The sequence below is a fragment of the Sardina pilchardus genome, chromosome 21, assembly GCF_963854185.1.
Source record: "Sardina pilchardus chromosome 21, fSarPil1.1, whole genome shotgun sequence".
Lineage (NCBI taxonomy): Eukaryota > Metazoa > Chordata > Actinopteri > Clupeiformes > Clupeidae > Sardina > Sardina pilchardus.
Genome location: NC_085014.1, coordinates 29,369,819 through 29,393,500, shown reverse-complemented (window position 1 = coordinate 29,393,500; position 23,682 = coordinate 29,369,819). Strand labels below are relative to the sequence as shown.

At 38.6% G+C, this 23,682-nt stretch overlaps 1 protein-coding gene across 3 annotated transcripts; it reads left to right on the top strand.

Moving 5' to 3' along the window:
* The first annotated feature begins 1,240 nt into the window (after positions 1-1,240).
* Positions 1,241-18,547, top strand: ctbp1 (C-terminal binding protein 1). 3 transcript variants are annotated; one of them, XM_062523927.1, is made up of 9 exons: positions 1,241-1,507; positions 5,742-5,896; positions 9,605-9,749; positions 10,461-10,667; positions 11,076-11,290; positions 11,736-11,866; positions 12,107-12,228; positions 15,586-15,700; positions 17,095-18,547. In XM_062523927.1, the coding sequence occupies exons 1-9, from the start codon at positions 1,468-1,470 to the stop codon at positions 17,312-17,314; spliced, it is 1,350 nt and encodes a 449-aa protein (XP_062379911.1). In that variant the 5' UTR covers positions 1,241-1,467; the 3' UTR covers positions 17,315-18,547. The 3 variants fall into 3 exon arrangements, with proteins under 3 accessions (XP_062379911.1, XP_062379912.1, XP_062379910.1); XM_062523928.1 differs by having other exon boundaries at positions 1,244-1,507; positions 12,101-12,228; positions 17,128-18,547; XM_062523926.1 differs by having other exon boundaries at positions 1,245-1,507; positions 12,101-12,228.
* Positions 18,548-23,682: the final 5,135 nt, after the last annotated feature.

The following is a 23,682-nucleotide window of genomic DNA, read 5'->3' as shown; positions in this document are numbered from 1 at the left end:
CTCTATCGACTCCTTACATCCTGGACACAACCTGTTCAAACTTCTTCCCTCTGGTAGGCAGCGGCGCTACAGTGCACTGTTTGCCAAACAGTTATTCTTAAATTCTGTTAACCGAAGTCAAATTTCTTGTTGTATACACAACTTGGCCAATAGAGCTGATTATTATTATTATTATTATTATTATTATTATTATTATGCATTTCTATCCTTCCCCCTCTACAATTTTAGGTACACTTTCTTATTATTTATTTGATTTTGTTTTATTTATAGGCGTGACAGTCCTGTGACAAGGGTCACTTTTCCTGCCCAGGCCACCAAAGCGACATGTAATATCAGACATTCCAGACCTGCATTGGCAATGACTTTGACAATGGAATAATTTTCAAGCTGTAATTTTAAGGTTAAATGCCAAAATAGTGTTCTTCATAGCACTGGATCAAGACTAGCTTTTTTTCCCACAAGGACTGGAGTTGCCTTTAAATACAGCAATTGTAGATAGACATCTGCTATCTCTTCTCAAAACAAACAAAAATGAAAAACAGTCATGAAAGTGAAAATATCAATGTGAACACGCATGGTAAGTAGTAGATGGTCACCAAAAACAATGAATGGATTGGAACACTGATCCTATAGAGAAGGACTGAAAGTCCTCTGGATAATCAATAGGAAGTGATTGACAATCTGCTGTTTGTGAAGAGCAAAAATCTATACTTATTGTGCCTGCCATGAAATTCTACCAATGCCACATTGATATGAATTGAACTACTGTATCAACTGTGATTTTTCCCATTTTTAGTCAGTTAATAATTAATTTATTTATTTTTACTGCTCTTTCAAAATAATTCCAAAAATGTGAAATACAAAACTGTGTGTTGGACTAAAATACATACATTTAAATTTTTGCAACAGATTTAAAAAAAAAAAAAGGCCTATCATGTTTTTGGTGTGAATATAGGATTAACATTCATTTGTAATATAAGTGGATGAGAAACTGTGTGAAAAGGTGCATTTCAAGAGATTATTTTGGTTTCTTTTGTTCCCTCCCCTGTCTTTCCATGATTCCACAGGAAACAAAAGATCAATTTTGTGTGGGGTGCCATAAGCTCCACCTCATTCCCCTTCTCTTTTCCTTGCAACCATCTACATCCCTCCCTCCCCCTTTCTTTCTCTCTCACACGCACACACTCTCTCTTTCTCACTCTCACTCCCAGTGACACTTGCATTCTGTGTGTGCATGCGTGTTTGTCAGGCTGAAGGAGTCGAAATAGAACGTGAGGGAGAGAGAACGAGAGTAAGTGGGAGGGAGAGTGGACAACAGGAAAAAGAGAGAGGGAGGGGGCATGTGTGTACGATTGTTACTCAAGGGCAGGGGGAAAGAATAAGAAAATTGAAGTAGCCGCCATATGCTGTGGATTTTTCTGAATGCTGAAGTGACACACTCTTTTCCTGTTGGGTGTAGAAAAAAAGATGGGAAGCTCGCATTTGCTGAACAAAGGCTTGCCTTTAGGTAAACACTAACCGTTGCCTTTTCCAGTACTTCCACGCATGCAACTAATCTAAGATCTACATTCTCCTATATTTGTCTGTGGTGTGTGTATGTGTGTGGGGTGCGTATTGTACAGTACTCTGTCTACCCCTCCCCCTTCTTCCTTTCCTTCCTCCCCTCCCCCATCTTTTCTGTCTCTCTCCATTATCTTTCATCTTAACCATTTGCCCACAGAAAATACTCAGAAAATTGTGCTTTGAGTATTTCTTCTTATTCATTTGTGTTGTGTGTCTTATCATGAAGAATAGGTACAGCAATAGTGTAGTGTTCAGATTTGATTCAGTTGCATGACCTGAAGGATAGAAATGCACATTATCTAAAAAAAATTTAAGACTAGAGAGGTTTCAGCAGGTACTCTGTAGAACTGGATTTCTTGTGCATTGAGCTCTGGGAATATTCTTTGCTGTTTCAGCCTTCATTGCTTTCCAATTTCTTCTCTCTGAGGAAATGAACAATGAACTAGTCACCGAGAAACCAGGGTTTGTGTTTTACAGCTTGTATGGTTTTGTGTTTCACTCGTATTACCTTTAAAGCTGCTGTACATGGCTCTTGTTTTTCATGGGCAACATCTGTGTCAGTTTGAATGATTAACTGAGGTTTTCATAGGTCTTTGGGCACCATGTGAGATCGACTATGTTCTATTATATTCATATAAGCAGGCTAATTCAAACATACCTTCGGGGTTTGTGGATATGAATAGAGCGTAATCCAATATCTGAACAATCATTTGTTTAATCCATCTTTAAATATATCACACTATGTGATTCAGTATTGTGTGTCAACAAACCTATGTCATTGAGATATGGTGTTAGAATTTTTTTTTGAGCACTTAGATGAAAAAAATGTGAGAAGAGGAGGGGTGTGTCAAAATCCTGGGGAGAGTGCTCCTGGGGAAACATGAGAAATATGGTCACACCAGCTTTGTGCACTTATAATTATAAAAGATGGCTGCATTCTAGGTGTACATTGGCAGTCTACTATTGCTTTTATGCTGGTGAGCAGGCTTGCTTTTTTCCTCACGTGTAAGCTAAGGAAAGAAAATAAAAAATATTAGTCAGGCAGACTAATCCCAAGTGTCCTTTTCCACCCCGCACCCCTGAGCAGGTCAACCATATTGGTGATGGAGCAAGTAAATGGGTTTTGTCCAATAAGGAATATAAAATAACCTAGCCTTTAAAAGATTTTTGTCAAGGTGATGTATATTACTAGCTTAGTGGGCCACTGTTTTGACGATCATGCCTTTTTTCATGTTTCAAAACATAAGTATGAGTGTTTTGGTTGACGTCTGTCTATGTTGGCCTCTGGACCCTTTCAGATATCCCTAAAACTGTTATCATTGTATCAGAGTCTGTATTCTTCCCTACAATTTCTCAACACTCAACACAGTGGTTTTGCAATCTGTGCTGTACCTTAAATTGGATTTAAAAAGGCAGACATTTCAGGCATTAACAGGGCAGATACTCCAAACCTTCCTCAGGTACTCTATCATAGCTCTTATTATTATTAATATTGTATTGCTCTCATAGAAGCATTGATTGTAAGGTGGGTACAGATTAGATATTATTCTGTTTGAGTCAGTGGATATTTCTCTTAGTTGTGGTAAATTTGTCATGTGGCACATTTGGTTTTGAATGCAAACTCTAATTGCAATGTCCCTGAAAGAGTTGTCAAATATATGATAACATTAACATCCCATAATCAATGTTATGATGTTATGTATAACCTCATATACCCATCTGGCAAAATGTTTTGTCAAAACTATCAAACACCAATGGTTGAATGAAGGATTGCCCATTATGGAATGCAACACTGACAATGGCTTTAGTTTTAAATGATTCACTTGGTTTCATATACAAATATCCTATTTGTGTATAACGCAACAGTTTTGTAAGAGACATAGTTTTATAAGAGACAAAATACACAGCACCAATAATAGGAAGCAGGTTTGGTCTCATTGGCAATTTTAAAAAACAAACAACATTGAGATTGAGCATGAGGATGTGACTGTGTAAGCACAATGTCTTTTTTTCAAGTTGCAGTAGTTTGTAAGAAAGATTGCTTGTTGCCAATCATATTCATGTAGGCTAATGAATGCTTAGATGTGAGGGGATAAATAAAATAGACTAATAATGGGAGGGCATTTTAAGATACTGCCACACATGCTTTTTAACATCACATAAGAAAATAGAGTGCGTAGGTGCTTTCATAAGGTAGCATGCACATGAATTTGTTATTATATTAAAACCTAATGTGGCTTTATCTTACTCAAATGCAGCCTGTCAAGTTTTTATGAATATCCCACTGTGGTTTAGACTTAGATCTGAATTGTCAAAATCTTCAGCTGTAGCCCAACTTCAACATTTATGATAACAAAGGTGATAGTAACCATAACTAGAGTAAGTAATTCCAGGGAATTACGAGTGCATGAAAATGTAATTTTTCAACCAACCAACCAAAACTGCTCGGGAACTGGTTATGTGTGCTAAATTATAGCTCAGAACTCAGTTTTCAGTCTTTCGGAATTAACCCTCATAAACGACCCTGTTGTGTGAAATGGGCTTTGGTTAGCTTCAGACTCACTCACTCTATGAGGCTGTGCAGCTAATGCTAGTCATAGCTATGCTAGTTAGCCACGGACCAGCTTACCAGGGGGTATTCCATCAACCTTGCTAAACATGGCGGCGCGCAACAGACATAGCCTCGCTTGAACTAGCGTGGACTTTCACTTGAGGCTTAAGCCGTTCCATTAACTCAAGTTAGCTGCATCTTGCCCTCGTTTATTCAAACGAGGCTTAAATCAGCTTTATGTCTGCTTGTGCACGAGGTAGAAAAGTAGACCAAAACCGTAGATTGACGAAAAGAGGATATACTGTATGTCGTAAAATTAGTTAGTTTTTAATTCATAGTTGAAAAAATATAAAAGTTACAAAGTTGAAAAATACATAGCAGCCCTCTCCTATTGAACACCTACGTTACAACGTTTGAGTGAAGTTTCTAAGTTAAACGGTTGAAGCTGAATTGCATGCAGAAAAAGTGGTAAGCGGAATAATAATAACTATAAGAAGCCTAGGAAGAACAGTACAGTGCATTTTCATGCACTGTAATTAAAGTAAACAACTATGTCTGTGTCTTCGGAGAAAACGTGGTACATGCAAGAGGTGCTGACATTACCATACCCTCTTAGCTGAGCATCATAGTCAGTTATGCTGTGGTATTACATCACATGTATTACCCTTTGTGATAGTGACGGTCAAACTAATTATCCATGCCCCATGTCCATTGCACAATTGTACAATATGTTTTGGATTCACATGCCACACTTGCACAATAAATATGTGGTAAAGAGTTTGCAGAGTACATTTCATACAGGGCATAATGCACTTAAACATGCAAGGTTGGTCATATAGCTATCTATCAGAGAAAAAAAAGATATAATATATTAATAGACCTGAATTACCATGTGAGTGTGATACATTATTGATCATTATCACATATTTTTATATATATATTAATATTTTTTGACAATATTAAATAATGTTCACATGGCTTTTTAATATCCTCACACTTCATAATGACATTTTATAATGACATTGGGACTCATCTAGAAATACAAGGTGCTACTACCTAGGTTAAAGGTGCGAGATGTAGTTTTGAGTGCTCCATTACGTTCTTGATGACCCCTTTCTATTGACTTGCATTGTATGTACTACAGTGCCACATGTGGCAGAACGTGGTATCACAAGAGAGCGGACCCAGTGCCAGCTGGTTTGCTTCTGAACTTTAGTGGATATCTGGGCAACAGAGTACAGGCAGTCTAACACTATGTCATAACAGTTGTTTCTTCACTATCTGTTTCCATTTGTAGGTAATTTTTGAGTGTTATAAACTAGACAAAAAGTAAACTACTGGTACACAGCTCCACTTAAGGTTTAATTCCCAATGTATATAAACTGATGATACTCCCAGTCCTTGTGATGAGATCATCTGCCATTACAACATTTAACAGTTCATGTACAGTAGTTTAAGTTGCTGTACAATATTTACAGCCCAATTGGCTGTATCTCACCCATTATTTCTATGTTTATGTGTCGCCTGAATGAGAATGTTCGCTAAAGAACCTTAAATGAGAAATGAAAGATTCTAGATGTATTGTAGACTGTCAACTGAGTTCAGTTTCCCTTCTCTCTCTGTATAGGTATTAGACCCCCTATAATGAATGGACCAATGCACCCACGACCACTAGTGGCCCTGCTAGATGGGCGGGACTGCACCATTGAGATGCCCATCTTAAAGGATGTAGCCACAGTGGCCTTTTGTGATGCGCAGTCTACCCAGGAGATCCATGAAAAGGTAAAATACAGACTATATCATATTTTTAAATATCTTGAGTATAGCATTTTACAACAACTTTGTCATGTTCATTTTTTTACATTGTAAATCACATCTGTGTATTAATGTGCTCTGATATACTGCAATGTGATGTAATGTGAAATATCAGAACCTGATATTTGGGATTTCTCCATAAGATTGGCATATTTGTGATTTGGGTATAGGGGACCTACAGTAGGACCCAATATGTGACTTTTCATGAAAAGATAAAAATATTCATGAAAAGATTAAAAATATCTTCTATGGTATGAGCAAGATTGTTTTCTACACTTGTGTGTTTTGATACTATATGTTGTCACCACATTTGGTCAACTCATATCAGAATATCAAGGGAGATTGTCCCTGAAGGACCCCTTGCCATGTTTTGCCTCTGCCATAGCCTATAGGCTATCGCTGTGTCAGGCAGGCTATGAAATATTCTACATATTTTAAATATTTGTACATAGTAAACTTAAAATCCCATTGTCACTTCTTTCACATGCAAATCCCACAACTTGAAATGAACAAAGAGCCAATGTTACATAACACATGGGGACTGCACTTTTGGTATACAGACCCCAAAATTCACATACACCAGCCCACAAAGGTCAGCTACAGGAAGTCCTGCCTTCTTATGTTACTGTTGCTACTTGCTAGGTTAGATACAGTAAACAATGGCTAATGGCAACCTGTAGACTTAGTAAGCATTAATAGGCCTACGCATAATTTTGATTCTTGAAAAACATTAACAGCATGCACAGTCAACAAGTGTGGGTAGTGTGGATAACCCTTAGTGTGCTCTTAACCCATAGGCAGTAAATATAACACCCAATAGCATGCTTGACACATGCTAAGCTAAGAAAACAAAGCAAACTGTTTTTTTGATTATTTTTTTAATAGGGGGGGACGTTGCATTGCACATAATGCAGTGATTGTAAAGGAGCAGTTTTGTGTTCTCACTCCATATGGAACTATTGGCCCAGGTTGTTGGACAGTAAAGAATTTTACATTTTTTTGTAGATTATTATTATTCTTGCTTGTGAGAGTTGTAGGCTAGGCTACTGTTAAGGGTGAGCATCCAAAGTGGTATGGTTATGTAAGGGATAATGTATAGAACGCCGGTCATTATCGGAAAATAATTCCCGACAGGACGGACAGAACCCCGACGCGCAGCGGAGGGGTTTTGCTTCGTACTGAAGGGAATTATTTTCAGATAATGACCGGCGTTCTATACATTATCGCGCTTATTATATGGCTACTTGCCAAAACGAGAAAATCAACTTATCTCAATGTGTCTTTAGCAATGACTTGGCTACCGTGTCGTGACTTCCGCAACAACTAGCGGAGTGAACCCGTTGCCATTGGCAGCGGTCATTATACCTTCGGAGCGGTCAATATGCAGATTTATACAACAATTGGGTTCTAAGAAGCTGTTTCTTTGTTTCTGATTGGCCGAGAGACGTTCCATGAGTTGAAATATCCCACGATAATCCACTCAGACTTTTCACAGCTAATAATGAATCACTCCGCGATACAATGTCAAGTTGTGAAGTGTAAAACGAACTGTCACGTTGCATCCAAGCTGAAATACAGACGCTCAGAACGTAGAATATGACGGAGGTGGATATTAGCTAGTTGGATGGCATGTAGGCTAAGCAAAATAGTGACGTTTCAAAGCTAAAAGCATGTCCTAACCAGACGCAATGCGAGCTAACTTGACAACGGGAGAGATAGAACTAACGACTGGCTTTTGGCCATAGCAACGTGCTTTTAGAACTAACGACTGGCCTTTGGCCATAGCAACCATCCATTTAGAACTAGTAACGGCAGTTTGTCCTGCAAGTAATCGAAATTTGTGGCGGAGAGAAGTAGTTCTACAAACAAGACAGTTTTAGCGATTTAAACGTTTACATTATAATGGGAAATTAGCGCAAAAAACAAGTGGTAGAATTGTTGTATAAAAGCAATATAGCACTCGTGGTCGTGGGTTGTTGCTGGATATTCCCACGGGTGTTGTTGCCTGCGCCACTCGGCCTCCGGCCTCGAGGCTACGGCCGAACAACACCCGTGGGAATATCCAGCAACAACCCACTCCCACTCGTGCTATATTGCTTAAATAACGGACCGGTAGAACGTTGAGAGGCCCATTCAAAGTGAATGGGAGCTCCCTCAACATTCTAGAGAGCCATATAATAAGTAAGGGATAACGGCCGACGAGGTGACCGGTTCGATGGAAATAATGGCTAGGTGGAGGTCTAGAACTCCGGCGACGTGCGAAGCACGGAGACGGAGTTACCTCCGCCGTGCCATTATTTCCATCGAACCGGTCGACCTCGAAGGCCGTTATCCCGCTTATCTCCCGTTTGTATTCATAACCTGTATATTTAGAACATAGTTTTATTCCACCGTTGCGTCCGTTAACATCGCTAAAACGGTCTTGACTGTGGGACTACTTTCCGCCACATATCAACTTTCTACTTGCAGGACAAAACTGCCGTTACTAGTTCTAAATGGATAGTTGCTATGGCCAAAAGCCAGTCGTTAGTTCTAAATGGCTGGTTGCTACGGCCAAAAGCCAGTCGTTAGTTCTATCTCTGCCGTTGTCAAGCGGGCATTTCCCAGGATTCTGATTAACTTTAACTTTGAAAGATCGCTACTTTTATAGCCTACATGGCATCCAACTAGCTACAATCCACCTCCGTCATATGCTACAATGTTACTATGGTTCTGCACGTCTGTATTTCAGCTTGGATGCAACGTGACAGTTCATTTAAACTTCGCAACGAGTTTGGCGAATTAATATTCAAGTGTGATACGGGAACTACTTCGAAGGTAGCAGGTTATACGAAGTTAATGGCCACCCCATTAGCCAATCAGAGAAGAGAATTCCATTGTTGAGGGAGATAAGCCAACTTATTCCAGTCTCTGAGGGACTTGTTCTTCCTCAGTATCTGATTCCTCCTCATATTCCTGGTTCTAACATTTGCGGCTCAATATTTAGGCCTAAGGGCTCTATGGGCCTGTCCCTCTAGTAAACGGGCAATGGAACATAATGTCATTATCAAGTTGAATATTCAGGTAGAAGCCTGTTGTGAGTAGTTATTGGCTGCTAAGTAATTAATCATTCATGTGGCTGCCAGAAAACCAGGAGGGGGCACTAGATATCTGCTAAAATGGGTTGTTTATACCACAGTCTAATTATGTGGTTGTAAATGGACTTGTAAAATGACAGAAGAGCATATTTTTGACGGACCAAAGTTGTATGCCTTCTATGTTAACATCAGAGAACAACCTATGAGAATTGTTAATAGTTAATTAAAGTTGTTCAGGGTCAGTGGCGTGCTCAGTTCTCTTTGTTCTTTTGATGCTGCTTGTTGTTGGGTGCTCTTTGGTCCAAGGTAAATAGCTTGTGTAAGAAAAAGGAGAAACCACGACCAAGGCACACCACAAGTTTAAAATGTCTTTATTTCAAACTAGACATGTCCAACAAGGACCTCAAAATGCCCACGCGTAGCGGCTGGGGCTTTTAAACTTGTGGAGTGCCTTGGTCGTGGAGGATTTTTTTCTCCTTTTTCTTACACTTAATTAAAGTTGTGCTCCTACTGTACATTGTGGATTTCAACAGATAAAGTAATAGATATGCTGTCTGCAAATGTGTGACACGCCTGTGTTTGTCTTCCTCTTTTGCAGGTACTCAATGAGGCTGTGGGTGCCTTAATGTATCATACCATCACACTCATGAGAGAGGACCTTGAGAAATTCAAAGGACTTCGAATTATTGTCCGCATAGGAAGTGGCTTTGACAACATTGATATCAAGTCTGCAGGAGACCTAGGTAAATGAGCCTTGTCACACGTTTCTTTAATTACTGCATTAGGACAAGGTGCAGGATTGCCCATGGAGAATATGCTGAATATGCTGAATATTCTAATTATTTAATTTGAGATCTTGTAGATCTTACCGTCTGTCCTCTTGGCAGAAATGTACATAAAAGGTATCCATGTGTCCGGAGGGTTGCCGGTTCGATCCCCGACCAGTCCACCACAGCTGAAGTGCTCTTGAGCAAGGCACCTAACCCCTCACTGCTCCCCGAGCGCCGCTGGTTGGGCAGGCAGCTCACTGCTGTGTTCACTAATTCGGTTAAATGCAGGGAACTGAATTTCCCTCACGGGATCAAAAAAAGTATATATTCTATTCTGTCATTATTTTAAAATGTAATAAAGTTGAAAATGAAATTGACATATCAAGGGCAGTTGTCACTTGTAATCTTTAGAAACCCTGAATTAAGTTTTCGACACAGCAGATATGCATACACATATTTCTCAAGTTACTTATCTCTGCTATGGACGGTTGTTGATTCAAGATTATAGGACTGCAAGATTGTACCACATGTCCAATAATGCAATTTCCTCTCTCATAAGGGTCAGGTGAATCCTTTTACTCTTAATGTAGAATATCATCAGTATTGGTGTGATGATTTGTAATTAATTGAGTGTCAGTCATAACTGAGAGTCAGTCAACTATATTATTTTTTTTCGTTACACAGGTATTGCCGTATGTAACATGCCAGCTGCATCTGTAGAGGAGACAGCTGACTCCACCCTCTGTCACATCCTGAACCTATACAGACGAACCACATGGTTGCATCAGACTCTGCGGGAGGGTTCTCGGGTCCAGAGTGTAGAGCAAATCCGGGAGGTGGCGTCAGGAGCTGCGCGGATCCGGGGAGAGACACTAGGAATTATTGGTCTTGGTCAGTACAAAAAAGAGCATAAAGTGTCACTTTAAATTCAAGTTCCAGACCATAAAAGGACTTAAGGTTCATATGTTAACATTACTTATGTATAAGACAATTTCATGCTGGTGATTTCTGTTTTTCAACCCACAAACCGGCAGACTGAATATAGGAGCTAGGAGGCAGCTGAACTGAAATACTCTTAGTGAGGAGGCTGTGCTGTGTTACAGTGTGAGATGAAACCTAATATGTGACAATCACTCCTTGCCTCAAGTCTTTAATACAATGCTCTGTAAAGGAGGAACTGGAATGTATTAGAAGCAACATGAATAATAAACACTGTAAGCTGAATGTAACATACTAATCCAAATTCATGATTTCACTTATTCAATTCAATTCCTGATTTTCTATTAATCTTTTCTTCAGGTCGTGTTGGTCAGGCAGTTGCACTGAGAGCCAAGGCCTTTGGATTCAATGTGATTTTCTATGACCCATACCTTTTAGATGGGATAGAAAGAGCCCTGGGCTTACAAAGAGTAAACACCCTCCAAGATCTTCTTTTCCATAGTGACTGCGTCACACTCCACTGCAGTCTGAATGAGCACAACCATCATCTCATCAATGACTTCACCATCAAGCAGGTATTGGAAGTGGTGTCAAACTGAACAATATAAAATGACTTATGCTTAATTGTGTTCATGTGGGACACTGCCTAATGTGGGGCACCGAAGCTCCAGTGGCTGGGACTCTGCCTCAAACTAATGAATGTCAGTGAAACTATGGGAAAGCTAAAACTGTAGGGTCCTGCGATCAAAATTAGATGTGGATTTAATGTGCTGCCTTCACATTGTAGCCTAATATAACCGAAAAGCAAAAAGTGTCTCACATTAGGGCACTCTACCCTATCTACGTATATCTCAGGATTTCAGGATGAAAACTCTCCCCCATCAGAGCTTTATTGCAGCTAATTACTACTGCTACTGCTACTACTACTACGGTGTCTGTGTGAATAGTCAGCTTATCTAGTCAACAGTAACAGAGGTCACCTATCTGCATGCACAATCAAATCTGTTATCTGTGGTTTAGATGCGACAGGGTGCATTCCTGGTGAACACGGCAAGGGGGGGATTAGTGGATGAGAAGGCCTTGGCTCAAGCCCTAAAGGAGGGAAGGATACGTGGAGCAGCCCTTGATGTCCACGAGACGGAGCCCTTCAGGTGAGTGTACATGCATATCATATGTATGTCATGACATGATTGCATTGCTTTGCTTTTGCGTCTCAAATCGTAATGTATATAAAGGCATTTGTTTTATTGTGTTCCAAATTGTGTAATTACTGAATTTGTTTAGTAGTTTTTCAGCTTGGTTTATTAATACTCACTATATATTTTCCTCATCTTAGTCCAAAAGTATTTGTAAGCCACTATATTCAGTAAGCATCACTTTCTCAGCTTCAGTCAAGGTCCACTGAAGGATGCCCCAAATCTGATCTGCACACCCCATGCAGCCTGGTACAGCGAGCAGGCATCCATAGAGATGAGAGAAGAGGCAGCTAGAGAGATCCGCAGAGCAATTACAGGTAACCAGCGCCTTAAAAAAAGAGTTTTTTGGGGTGTGATGACATTTTGTTTCCTCTCCCTTCTACAGCCACTGAGTCAGTCATACTTGTTATTATACCTGTAGACATCAGTTTCAGTTTAAAACAGAAAGTGAAAAATAGCTTATATATATATTTGGTGATACACATGCGCAAAACCCTCCCATAGCGATGGTGAATGGTGATACATACTCATTCATTCATCCTTTATATCTTCTTGGAGGTTCACATGGACAAACCCTCCGACTATACGGCCTACCTAAAACATGTACATTATTAAACAAAGTGATACTGACCAACTAAAGACTAGACTAGGGGTTTCATGACAGATGAATTCAATACAAATATTTACTACAGTAGCTGACAGGTTTTGTTGTCCATTAGTATGTTTTCCATACACAAACACAAGCACACACACAAAAGGAACATACAGTGGGTATAGTAAGTATGCACACCCATGCTAAAGTTGACTAAAAAGAGGAATATAAAATCATCTTTTGAGAATTGATTGTAATGCCTTAATTCAAAAAATGAGTAAAAATCAAACCGCTAAGGACACTAATTTTCTACGTGATTGAAGAATGTATCGTAAATAGATAAATGTTCTTCCTTAAATACAGTACCTTCCTTAAATACAATACCTTTTTCCAGTTAGCCTATTAGCCTGTTTGATGCTCATTGAGCTCAATGAGCATCAAACAGGCTAATAGGCTAACTGGAAAAAGCACCATGCCAATCTCTAGCTATGGTGAAGGGTATGTGATGATGTGGGGCTATTTTAATTCCAAAGGCCAAGGGAACTTTATCAGGATGCATAATATCCTGGATCCATGAAATAGCTGGCCTTTAAAAATAAAAAATCCTCCTGCTCCTATGGGAATTTAACATAGGGGTCAAATACTTATGCAACCTGTATTTAAGTGAGAACATTTATCTATTTACGATACATTCTTCAATCACAAAGAAAATGAATGTCCTTAGCGGTTTAATTTTTACTCATTTTTTGAATTAAGGTATTACAATCAATTCTCAAAAGATGATTTTATATTCCTCTTTTTAGTCAACTTTAGCATGGGTGTGCATACTTACTATACCCACTGTATATTGAAGGACGTAATTAATACATGACCTCCTATCCGTGTGTGGACACATCCATGTTTACTTTTAGAATTTTGGAATAGTGGAATGGTTTTGGTAATTTATTAAACGGAGTGATTATTTGCACCCGGGTGTAAATAGTGGAATGGACAATATTTTAGATGGGAAAGTGGTCCTAAATTTCCATAAACTTTGTTCAGTGAACGGGTAAAGCCATCCGTTTGTAAGCAAAATAAAAAAATACGATCTTTTAGTTTGTTTACCGTTACCTAGCAACCACAACAAGTCATTCAAACATTAGTACAGTGCAGCGGATAAGCGATCGGGTTGTCAATCCAGGGTCTAAAGTTCAAATCTCAGTTGAAGAGATGTCTTTTTTTGCTTGCCAAAGAACTACTTCTTCTTTTTTCTTAGATGACGTTACCTCGCGGCAAATAAGAGTTTGTGCTTTTTGAACCTGTCAAAAATTGACTAGTTTTATTTCAGTTATGAGTACAGTTAAGTAGAAGTAGGCTTCAGTAGTTGTGAGTAGAAAGGTTTCTTGGTGTTTTGAGCCCCCAACGTTGTCTTCAAGGCAGTGCTGCCTGGAAGGCGCTGGGGTTAGGCATGGGTTAAGGTTAGGGTTAGGGTTAGGAGTAGTATTAGTGCCTTTAAAGAGACACTTCACCGATTAGCATTAAGCTTTGTATCTTTAGAAAACCAGTCATGTTTTTGAATGGTCGTGCATCATTCCCTCAGCTTGCATTGAAATGGGAGAAATACGGATTTCAATGTTGGACTTCCTGCTTTCAATGATGTAAAAATCATCATTTTACATCATAAATAGGCTGTTTAGGAAAAATCGCGAATTTTCTAGCTCCCTCTCAAGCCTATAATCGTGCTTGGAAAAATCGAGCGCTCCCGGTTTTGTTCAACCAATCACGTTAGGGGAGAGGAATCGCTACCTGTCAGTCACAGCGTGTGAACGCTGCTATCCAACCGCTGCTACTCTGCTGCTCACGTAAACAACCTCGTCTACAGAGGGGGAGGGGTTTGGGGGGCAGTTTGGAGCTTGGAGAGGTTGGGGGAGGGACCTGAAAGTTGTATCAGTTTGAATTTTCCGAATTTAGACTCGGAATTTTGAAGGCTTGCCGACGGCAGCTTTAATGTTAATCGGTGAAGTGTCCCTTTAAGTCAACAGTGCCTTAACACTGCCTGGATGGTGTAAATAGTAATGTTCATTATTTCCACCCGGGTGCAAGTAGTATCTGCCTTTATTAAATTCTCCTTAGGTTATGTAGCCTGGCTATCGCCACCACATCTCAGTGAGATGATCTGGGAACCAAACATTAATTTTCTTGTATTTGAGGCATGATTTACAAATGCCCAAAGCCGTTTATTGGGTACTATGGATGCCTAACAAATGCATCTGTGCGTAGCTCATAAGCTAGCCAGTCATATCAATAGACTATACTAGATGACTGTATGTAGAGCGTTTTAATACTTCAAAATAACATTTGATAAATGAACCTTACATTTCTCACTAGTGATAGGTGTATAGATTTGAATAAAAGCTGATTTGGTTCTTAACCAAAATACAAGCTTCGGTGTGTTGCTCAGACGTCATCATCGTTTTGCTATCCCAGCTGAGGCAAATGAAATCGTGCACAAGGCAGCATGGGTAGGCCTATACCCAGGCTATAGGTAATGTACAGTCTACTTTGCATGTTGCAAGTCAGATCAGTGCTGCTGGTGTGTGTTTGTCTTACGCTGTTGCAAATTACAGGTGCATAGTAGCTATTATGACCAGTTGCAGAATCCATTCTATAAAAATCAGTCCAAAAAATTTTCCTTAAAAAGTTCAATCACACTGTAGGCTATATTGTTTTCTCTTAAAGGAGAAATCTGGACAATTTTTATATGGATCTTGATCACTAGACTGTCGATAGGGGGGAAAAAACGACCAAAATCGGTGCTTCTGAACTGGAGTAGCTGCAGCTAATGGCTAGTGCTCCCCAATGAGCTACAATGCAAGGTCTGGGGGCATAATCTAAATGTGCCTTTTTGCTCAAAATGTTGTCAAAAGTTCTGTGTAACATGAACAGGGCCCTTACACAACAAAACTCTGCAGCAACTCCAGTTGGGTAGTACTGATGTTGGTCATTTTTTCCCTCTCGACAGTGCTCAGCAACGTCTAGCGACGATCCTTGTAAAAATCGTATGTTTTCGTCCTAAAATTACACTTATGTTTTTGTCTTGTAGGTCGCATTCCGGACAGCCTGAAGAACTGTGTTAACAAAGAATTTCTGAACCAAACTACACACTGGGCAAGCATTGATCCTTCTACAATCCATCCAGAACTGAATGGAGCATACAGGTAATACTCTCAAATAACCACAGGCATATTGGTTTGTAACACTAATGGGTATGGTATTACACATACAGTTGTGTTAGAAAATGTGTGAACCGGACCCCTTAATACTCAAAATTTCTGAAAATCTAAAATAAATATAATCTAAAATCTCCAGAAGATTGGATATTTTGGATTTATTTCTTTGACCAAATGAGTCAAAATTGAACTACCATAGTGTGTAAAAGTATGTGAACCTCTCCTTCCAATGCAGTGACAGGGATTTAGTGGACGATTTAATCCAAAGAGACTCCAACCTCTTAATTTGTACTAGGTAAACACAATCGTTTCAATCACATATTTCCAGGTTGCATAACAAGGCACCATTATAATAGTTGGGAAGAATTTTGGGCCATTCTTCATTACTTCAGTAGCCTGGCTATGCCCACCTAGAATCTTCTTTCAGTGAGCTTCTAGTCTACCACACAACTCTAACCTTCCCCCTGGGCACAAAGGGTGACGGGCCAATCAGCGACCAGAGGGGATGATGCTATAGTTTGGAAATCAAAAATGGCTGTGGTAAACAGTAGTAGCAATGCCTATAAATTGCAGTCGGAGTAATGTGTAGATTTATGTATAGTAAAGGTAGGCCTGCATACATCGTTTCCTGAGTGCTGATATGGTTTATTATTAGTTTAGAAAGGTTAGCTGAAGTAGGAAGTAATGTTAGAAATCCCTGCTCAATGTGATTGGTTAGGCTGGACCAATGATTCCAAAGTTAACGCAAGTCTACTGTGCGTCCCTGACAATGTTGGAAACATTTCTAAGTCATGACTGAGAAGCCAGACTCTTCTCCAAGTGGGAGAAAGTTGTGATTCTGGTATTACCAGGCTATTGCTGAAGTGGTTCTGCTCGGTGAATTTGGATTTTCTTGCAAGAAGGTTGTCTGGAGAAATGAGTAAACTGTTGTGCAGGACTGATCAGCAGCTCCTTGAGATGCATGATTGATTGTAGCCATTGTTGTGAAAGTAGTTCAGACCAGTTACAGCAGGGATGATTTTGACTTACATTTTCACACTACAATTGTTTAATATTGGATCATGAGGCCAGTAAATTCATGTAAGTACACAACGTTTTGTGGATTAATATTACATGTATTGACTTCTAAAAACTAAATAAGTCTGTGTATCATATCTATCTACACAAACTCACTATATTTTTTTATATTCATGTGATCTATTAGTAAGCATCACTGATTGGAATTGGAAAATTACTTGTCACATAGGTGTTCAGCTCCCTGCATCGTCATGTGTATATTTTTGGTAAAAAAAAAAATGCATGATCCGTTGCCATGTTGTATACAGTATTCACTTCCAATACAAACGTGTGGATCCTTGTCATGTAACCCTTTTCTCTGAAAGCTTTGCTCCTCAAAGCTATATTGTCAATCTTAGGTATCCGCCTGGTGTAGGAAGCCTTGCCTCTGGAGGGCTGCCTCCACCCATTGAGGGAATTGTTCCGAGCACTGTGCCCATCACACACAGCTTGCCAACAATGACGCATCCACCACATGCCCCATCGCCCGGAAATACAGGCAAATCTGAGCCTGACAGAGAACAGCACCCCAATGAGCAGCTGTAGCTTCTCTGCTAAAGCTGCTTGTTTGACTATTTGTCTTAAAGAAGAGGACAAAGTCATGAACTTGAACAACTGGCAACATTTACCATGGAATTACCTTGGTCTAATAGTGACTTGTTTTGTTTCATCACCTAAAAATGAGAATTGTTCGGATTCAGAGTGAAAAGAAAATAGTCTCTGTAAAAGAACCCTACTTTGTAGTTTGTCTGAGTACAGTGGGCATTTTTTATCTGTTGTGTCGCTTGGATTCTTGTTCAACAAAATTACATAACATGAATGTACCCTGGTTTACATACAGTTGAAACATTTATTTTGAATAATTCCAACTATTGGTTCTAGTAACGTTGAAAAAATATATATTTTAAGGCCCAGCCACACTGACAATGATAACTATGATGGTAACTGCAACTGTAACTATATCAGCGTCCACATAAACCAACAAAGAAGCAAGCCTAAAAAATGTCCTTCGTGTTATGAGCTGTCATTAACACACTTTCTTTGAAAGTGATCCCCAACAATATCATTCATGTTGCTCTCGTTGTAGTGTGGGGTGTGACCCATTGACGTTTTTATGAAGTGGAGCTGTATTTAAAACTATTGTTTTTTTGTTTTTACATTTATAGGTTATGTTATGTTTATATTATAGGTGTAATTGACAGTGTGGATGGGTCTTTATACTGTATATTTTAATGTTCCCCAGCAAGGCCCAAATGAGGCAGTTTTTGCACATCTTCTCAGGAAAATAATTCCCCGGCCCCGAAGCCATTTAGAGTGTTGTGATTTGTTAGTATTGAGTGAAAAATATTCATAATGTGAATTTATTCACGTAAAGGAGCATGTATTCTTTTCTCTGTGAAATGATACATCATTGATAAAAAAAAAAAGTATTGTGCAAAGCCAACTTCATGCTTGCCTGTCCATGTGTGAATTTATTGTTACATGTTAAATAAATAGCATTTTGCTGCAAACAATAGTGGCAGCAGACTATATTGCCTACATTGATATCTTCCTGGTAACGTGGTAGGCTAGCAATACATGTCTATCTATCTGTCTATCTATCTATCTATCAATCTATCTGTATATACATATACAGACATACAAACACATTCAGATAAACACAAACACACACAAATATGAAATATTATTTTTTGTTAAACAAACTCCAAAAAGAGGTGTTTGTGACCGTATGCATTTGTATGAATTATTTTAAAAAAATAAATAAAACATCAGTGAAAATGTTTTGTGTGTAATTATGAACTTTCAAATGAAATCAATTACAACTTGAAGTTAGAGAGATGACACCTAATACACAGTGGGATGTAAAAGTCCAAAGCATCACTTGTCAAAATGTTTCTGTGGTTTAGTGACATGAGCTGATTGCTGATCTTTGTTTTGTAAAATGTTAGTGAAAAAGGGAAAGGAGTATGTAAATGTTTGGACATCACCAAGAGATTTGAGCTCTAAGATAACCTTTTGCCAAGGTCTCAGACATCTATTCGCTTTTAAGGCTATGGCTATAGTTTCCACACTTCATATTCACATGAAGATTAATTGAACAATATAATGGGGAGATCTCAAGTAGGCTATTAGACAAATGGAGTAATATTAAGTTAAAATCACTTTTACAGTGTGTGTGTGATTGTGTATGTGTGTGTGTGTGTGTGTGTGTGTGTGTGCGCGCGTGCGCGTGTGTGTGTGTGTCTTTCTGTGTGATGGGGAATCTTGTACAGCTACTTGTACCCATACCCATTATTTTTAAATAAACATATTGTGGCCATTCAATACAAATAATACTTGTTTTTTCTGCTGCAAAACAAATAATTGTGGGACGGATGCAGTTTCAAGGCCTTAGGTGATTCAAGGTAGCATAAAGTGGCCTGTAAACTGAGTAACTATTAGGCTGGGTGAACCCTGCCTGAACATTCGGGGAATTAGAATTTCGCCCGGCAGCTCAGGCTGGAAACTAACAGATCTATTTTCGCTGTTTACTGCCAGAACCTTTGGCTCTAATCAGAAACGGCCATACTCCAGTCCTGGCACGCTATTGGCTGGTGACGTGCTGAAAACGAAACTTAAGCAACGCAAAGTGCAGTAGAAACAAAGCGCAGCCTTGCCAGACTAATTTCTAAAAGATTGAGTTTAGTATGGTGAAAACCAGACTAAGTAAACATGGCACCAGAACTAAAATATCAAGCACATTTTCAACAATTAAAATGGAAGAATATTTCCACATAGAACAGTCTGGTGTATACATAACACAGTATAAATATAATGCAAAATGTATCTAGGCTACTCTCAAGTTATCAAAATAAATAGCATCAGAAAATGTGGCTTAAAAATCTACTTATTAAAGGCTGGATTCCACATGAATATATTCTTTAATTATGATAATCTGAAATCATCCCTTTTAAGGATATGAATGTTTTTGTTTGGAAATATGGAGGTACAATATCATTTAAATGATCTATTATCTATAAAACGTTAATGTTTATGTCTCATCTTGTCACAGTTTGGACTATTTTTGACCACCAGAGGCTGCCATTTCTATTTGTCGCATCAAAAAATGTGAGAGGATTTTCATTTTAGGATTCAACAGGATTATACAAACCTAAGGCTATGTATTTAACCTGAAGGAGAACACGAGATGTTAACCAATAAGAATCCATCTTTAGGTGACATCACTGACCAGAAACCTCCAATCACCAATCCTGATGGGAAATACTTGCATGCTGAGTGTAAAGTTATTGTTTGCAAAATATTCCTCTTCTTTCAAACATTCTGAAGCAGCCAAAAAGAGCCGGAATCAAACGTAAATAAAGCAGAGAGGGTTAACGTCTTGCATTCTCCTGCAGAGAACAAAGGTTAGATACAACCCCAAATCAGAAAAAGTTGGGACATTGTGTAAAATGCAAATATAAACAGAATGTGATAATTTACAAGTCTTGTAAACCCATATTAAGCAGGAAAATGGACATAGACGACATATGAAATGTTGAAAATAAATATATATATTTTGTACTATTTCATGGAAAATATACGTTAGTTTTAATTTTGATGCCAGCAATATGTTTTAAAAAAAGTTGACAGGGGCATGTTTACCACTGTAATATCCCACCACACTCTCTGCTGTAGCATTATACTGAGGCATAGTTGACAAGTGCACTTGTAGGTGATTGACAGCCTCGGAGTGAGAGAACCCCAATGAGAATGTTAGCGGGTTGAGGTTAAAACGCCCGCATTGCCTACTGTAATGCCTGTTACAGTACCTGTTTCACTCTGGAATTGAACCTTCTTACTGTACCAAATGATAACATCAACATTTTTGTGTGTAAAAATAAAATATCTAGTCTAATCAATTAAGGTGAGAATGTACTGTTTAGACATTTGGCCTATGTCACATGAAAATAATTTGCTTATGATGATTAGACCTTAACATCCTGATCTGGATCTACACATTTTTGTATTGTTTAACTAACCCTTCTTCAGATGAAGTGATAGAATCATAAAGTTTAGCATTTTATTACGTGGCACAACTCATCAGTTATTCTTGTATATGTGTTACAAGCCCTGCAATTCATCTGCTATGTTGTCATTATTCATTTTATATGGCTCCTGCTCCTTACTCACTAACCTATACAACAGCAAGGGTCCAAACATTTGCTTGCCACTGCAGTACCTGTGATACTCTCTGATACCACATGATGGCATAATAGTCTTTAACACTGCAAGGTAACCACACGTTGCTGTCACAGTCACCGTGGACTGAACTGAAATAATTGTAGGAAAAATCAGATTAGATATTGAAGAGGTTACATAACCAAAAGGTTATATATGGGCTCAGTTAACCATATGGAAAATATTAATGTTGTAGGCTACAAATCTCATGTTATGATATATCTGAAAATTAGAGCATGATCATTGGATTCTGAAAGCAATGAAAGCCTCTGCATGTAGGTTTGACTGCTTTTTAGAATATTTTGATGGTAACTAGATTTTTGCAACTGTTATTTCAAATTTCAAATGATATAGGGCCATGATGTGAATGGCAGATATACAATACATCAGTTTAGCCAACTATCCATTTTTTTTATCAGTGGTAAATGTGATGAGTTATCCCACAAGCTGTTGAGTGCTCTTTAAGAGTTGAAAAATACTTTTCCACATTATGTATGTTAGTGGCATATTGTAGGCTACCATTTGCAAGCACCGCTCGATTGGCACTTTACGCATATTCTTTACGTGACAAAAGAAATTCCTGCATTGTAGTCAGTGTAGCTATCCAAATGCTATTTGGGCGTTTGTCTGAGGACAATTAAAGAGAACTACCTTGACCCATATATGAAAAAGAGCACATACTGTACAGTTTAGACTAGTTATTTGCATTCTGACTTCCCCTAATTGAGCATGTGATGTTATTTTTGATACACAGATTATGGTTTATGCATCAGTTATTATTACTTTCTGTAGCATCTTTGAATTTCCTTTGCTAGTGTGATCTTTGGAAGCAGTCAGCTTTCAATAGCGGCCTCTCTCCCACAATGGAATTTCTCAACCACAGACTCTATCCAACGCCAGAATTTCCAGACATCCCTTTCCTGAATTAATGGAAAAGCCTGGCAGTGTTCACTATACCCACAGAATATGGTAACATGATTTAGGTGTTAAGAGAGGGAAAATGAATAAAACAATACACAAATGAAAGGAACAACTTGTTTATATCTTTATAAGCCCCATTAGAGGCTATGTTACAGTAAATAAGTATTAATTGCACAAAGTTGTCCTTTTTTCATGTCAGAAGTCAATGACTTTGAAACATTGCCACAGTATCCATAAATATTTTTTCCTGAACTGCATGACAGTGAAATAAATGAGGAAACTCACAAGAGTTCAGGAGTTCATGAGGGTACCTACACTAAGTTTACTTACTTAAAATCTTATTATTGGCCACCTGAGTTGGGAAAATACTGTAGAACAGGATTCTACTTACTTACTTTAGCTTTCATTGTTGTTTTCACTGTTATATTATTCCAACTCACATTCAGTTTCAACTTCAATGCTATACACTGTGACTAAATCAGTTGGCTCTCAGAACTGCTTAGATTCAGTGTCTATATAGTTTTGTTTATTTTAACTTTTCACATTATAAATGGTGGCTCATGTCTCTTTCAATCTTTGATCCTGATTTCCACAACATCCATCTGTGTAATGTGTTGATGGATCCGATACTCCTTCTATGCGCTTCTATAAACGCTTCTATGCTCTGCTTTGCTCCGAATATACACAAAGTGCATGTTTTACAAATGTCACTTCTGGAACGCTTCTGAACAGTTCAACAGGCCATCAGGTAGCTCTTTCATTATGAATACCCAATAGTGTCACCTGTTTCTAACCCTAGCCCTTTGAAAAGAGAATTTGCCTCCAGATCCTACAGTATATCACATCTCTATTATCAACTTTACTATCAACTAAAGCTATCAACTGGTGGCACCAGGCCAGACATCAGTCGCCACCTCAGAAACAGTTTAAACTTCGACCAAACATTTTAACATCTTGAGAATGATTGATAGAACTACTTTCATTAGCTGCAATTGGCAACTGTTGAGAGTATGTATTACCAGCAAGTCTGTATTTTTTACCAGCAAGTCTAAAAAAAAAAACCTTATCAGACACGACTTCCATGCTAATAGATTATTTAGAAGGCATGCCAGGGGAAAAACCTTTCCTGTCATTTAATTACAAATGTAAGTGGCTGGAGTTTGCCAGATGCTACCAGGACTTTGGCTGGAGTTCTGCTCTGTGGTCTGATGAAATGAGCTTTTTGGCAACAAACACTCCAGAATCCCATGCTTACAGTTAAGTAAGGTGGAGGGTCTGTGATGTTGTGAGACTGTTTTTCCTCCAAAGGGCCTGGGAACCTCGTTATTTTGCATGGTGTCATGAACTAAAAAATTGAAATCTGCCTGCCTCTGCCAAGACACTCAAAAGTGGGTCATGATTGGATCATCCAGCAAGTCAATAATTCAAAACATGTCCAGATCAACCCAAAAATGAAAATCAAAAATCGATTTGCTTGATTTGCTTACTCAATCTACTGTATAGTTGTCAACCAAATGACAGCTGAAACTCAGTCACTTTGGTAGGAAAGTTTGTGTCCACACGCTTGTCCTTGAGGCATTAAAGAGACAGCCCACCAATACCAAATGAAAAAAAATCATACCAAAATATACAGTGGAAGATAAATATTAAGTAAGTAAGTTCCAGTACACAATATAATACATACAGTATAACAAATAAATATATGATAAAAAAGCCAGACATAAGATACCCACAACAAAACAGGTCCCCAGAGTTGAAAACAGATAACCCCCACA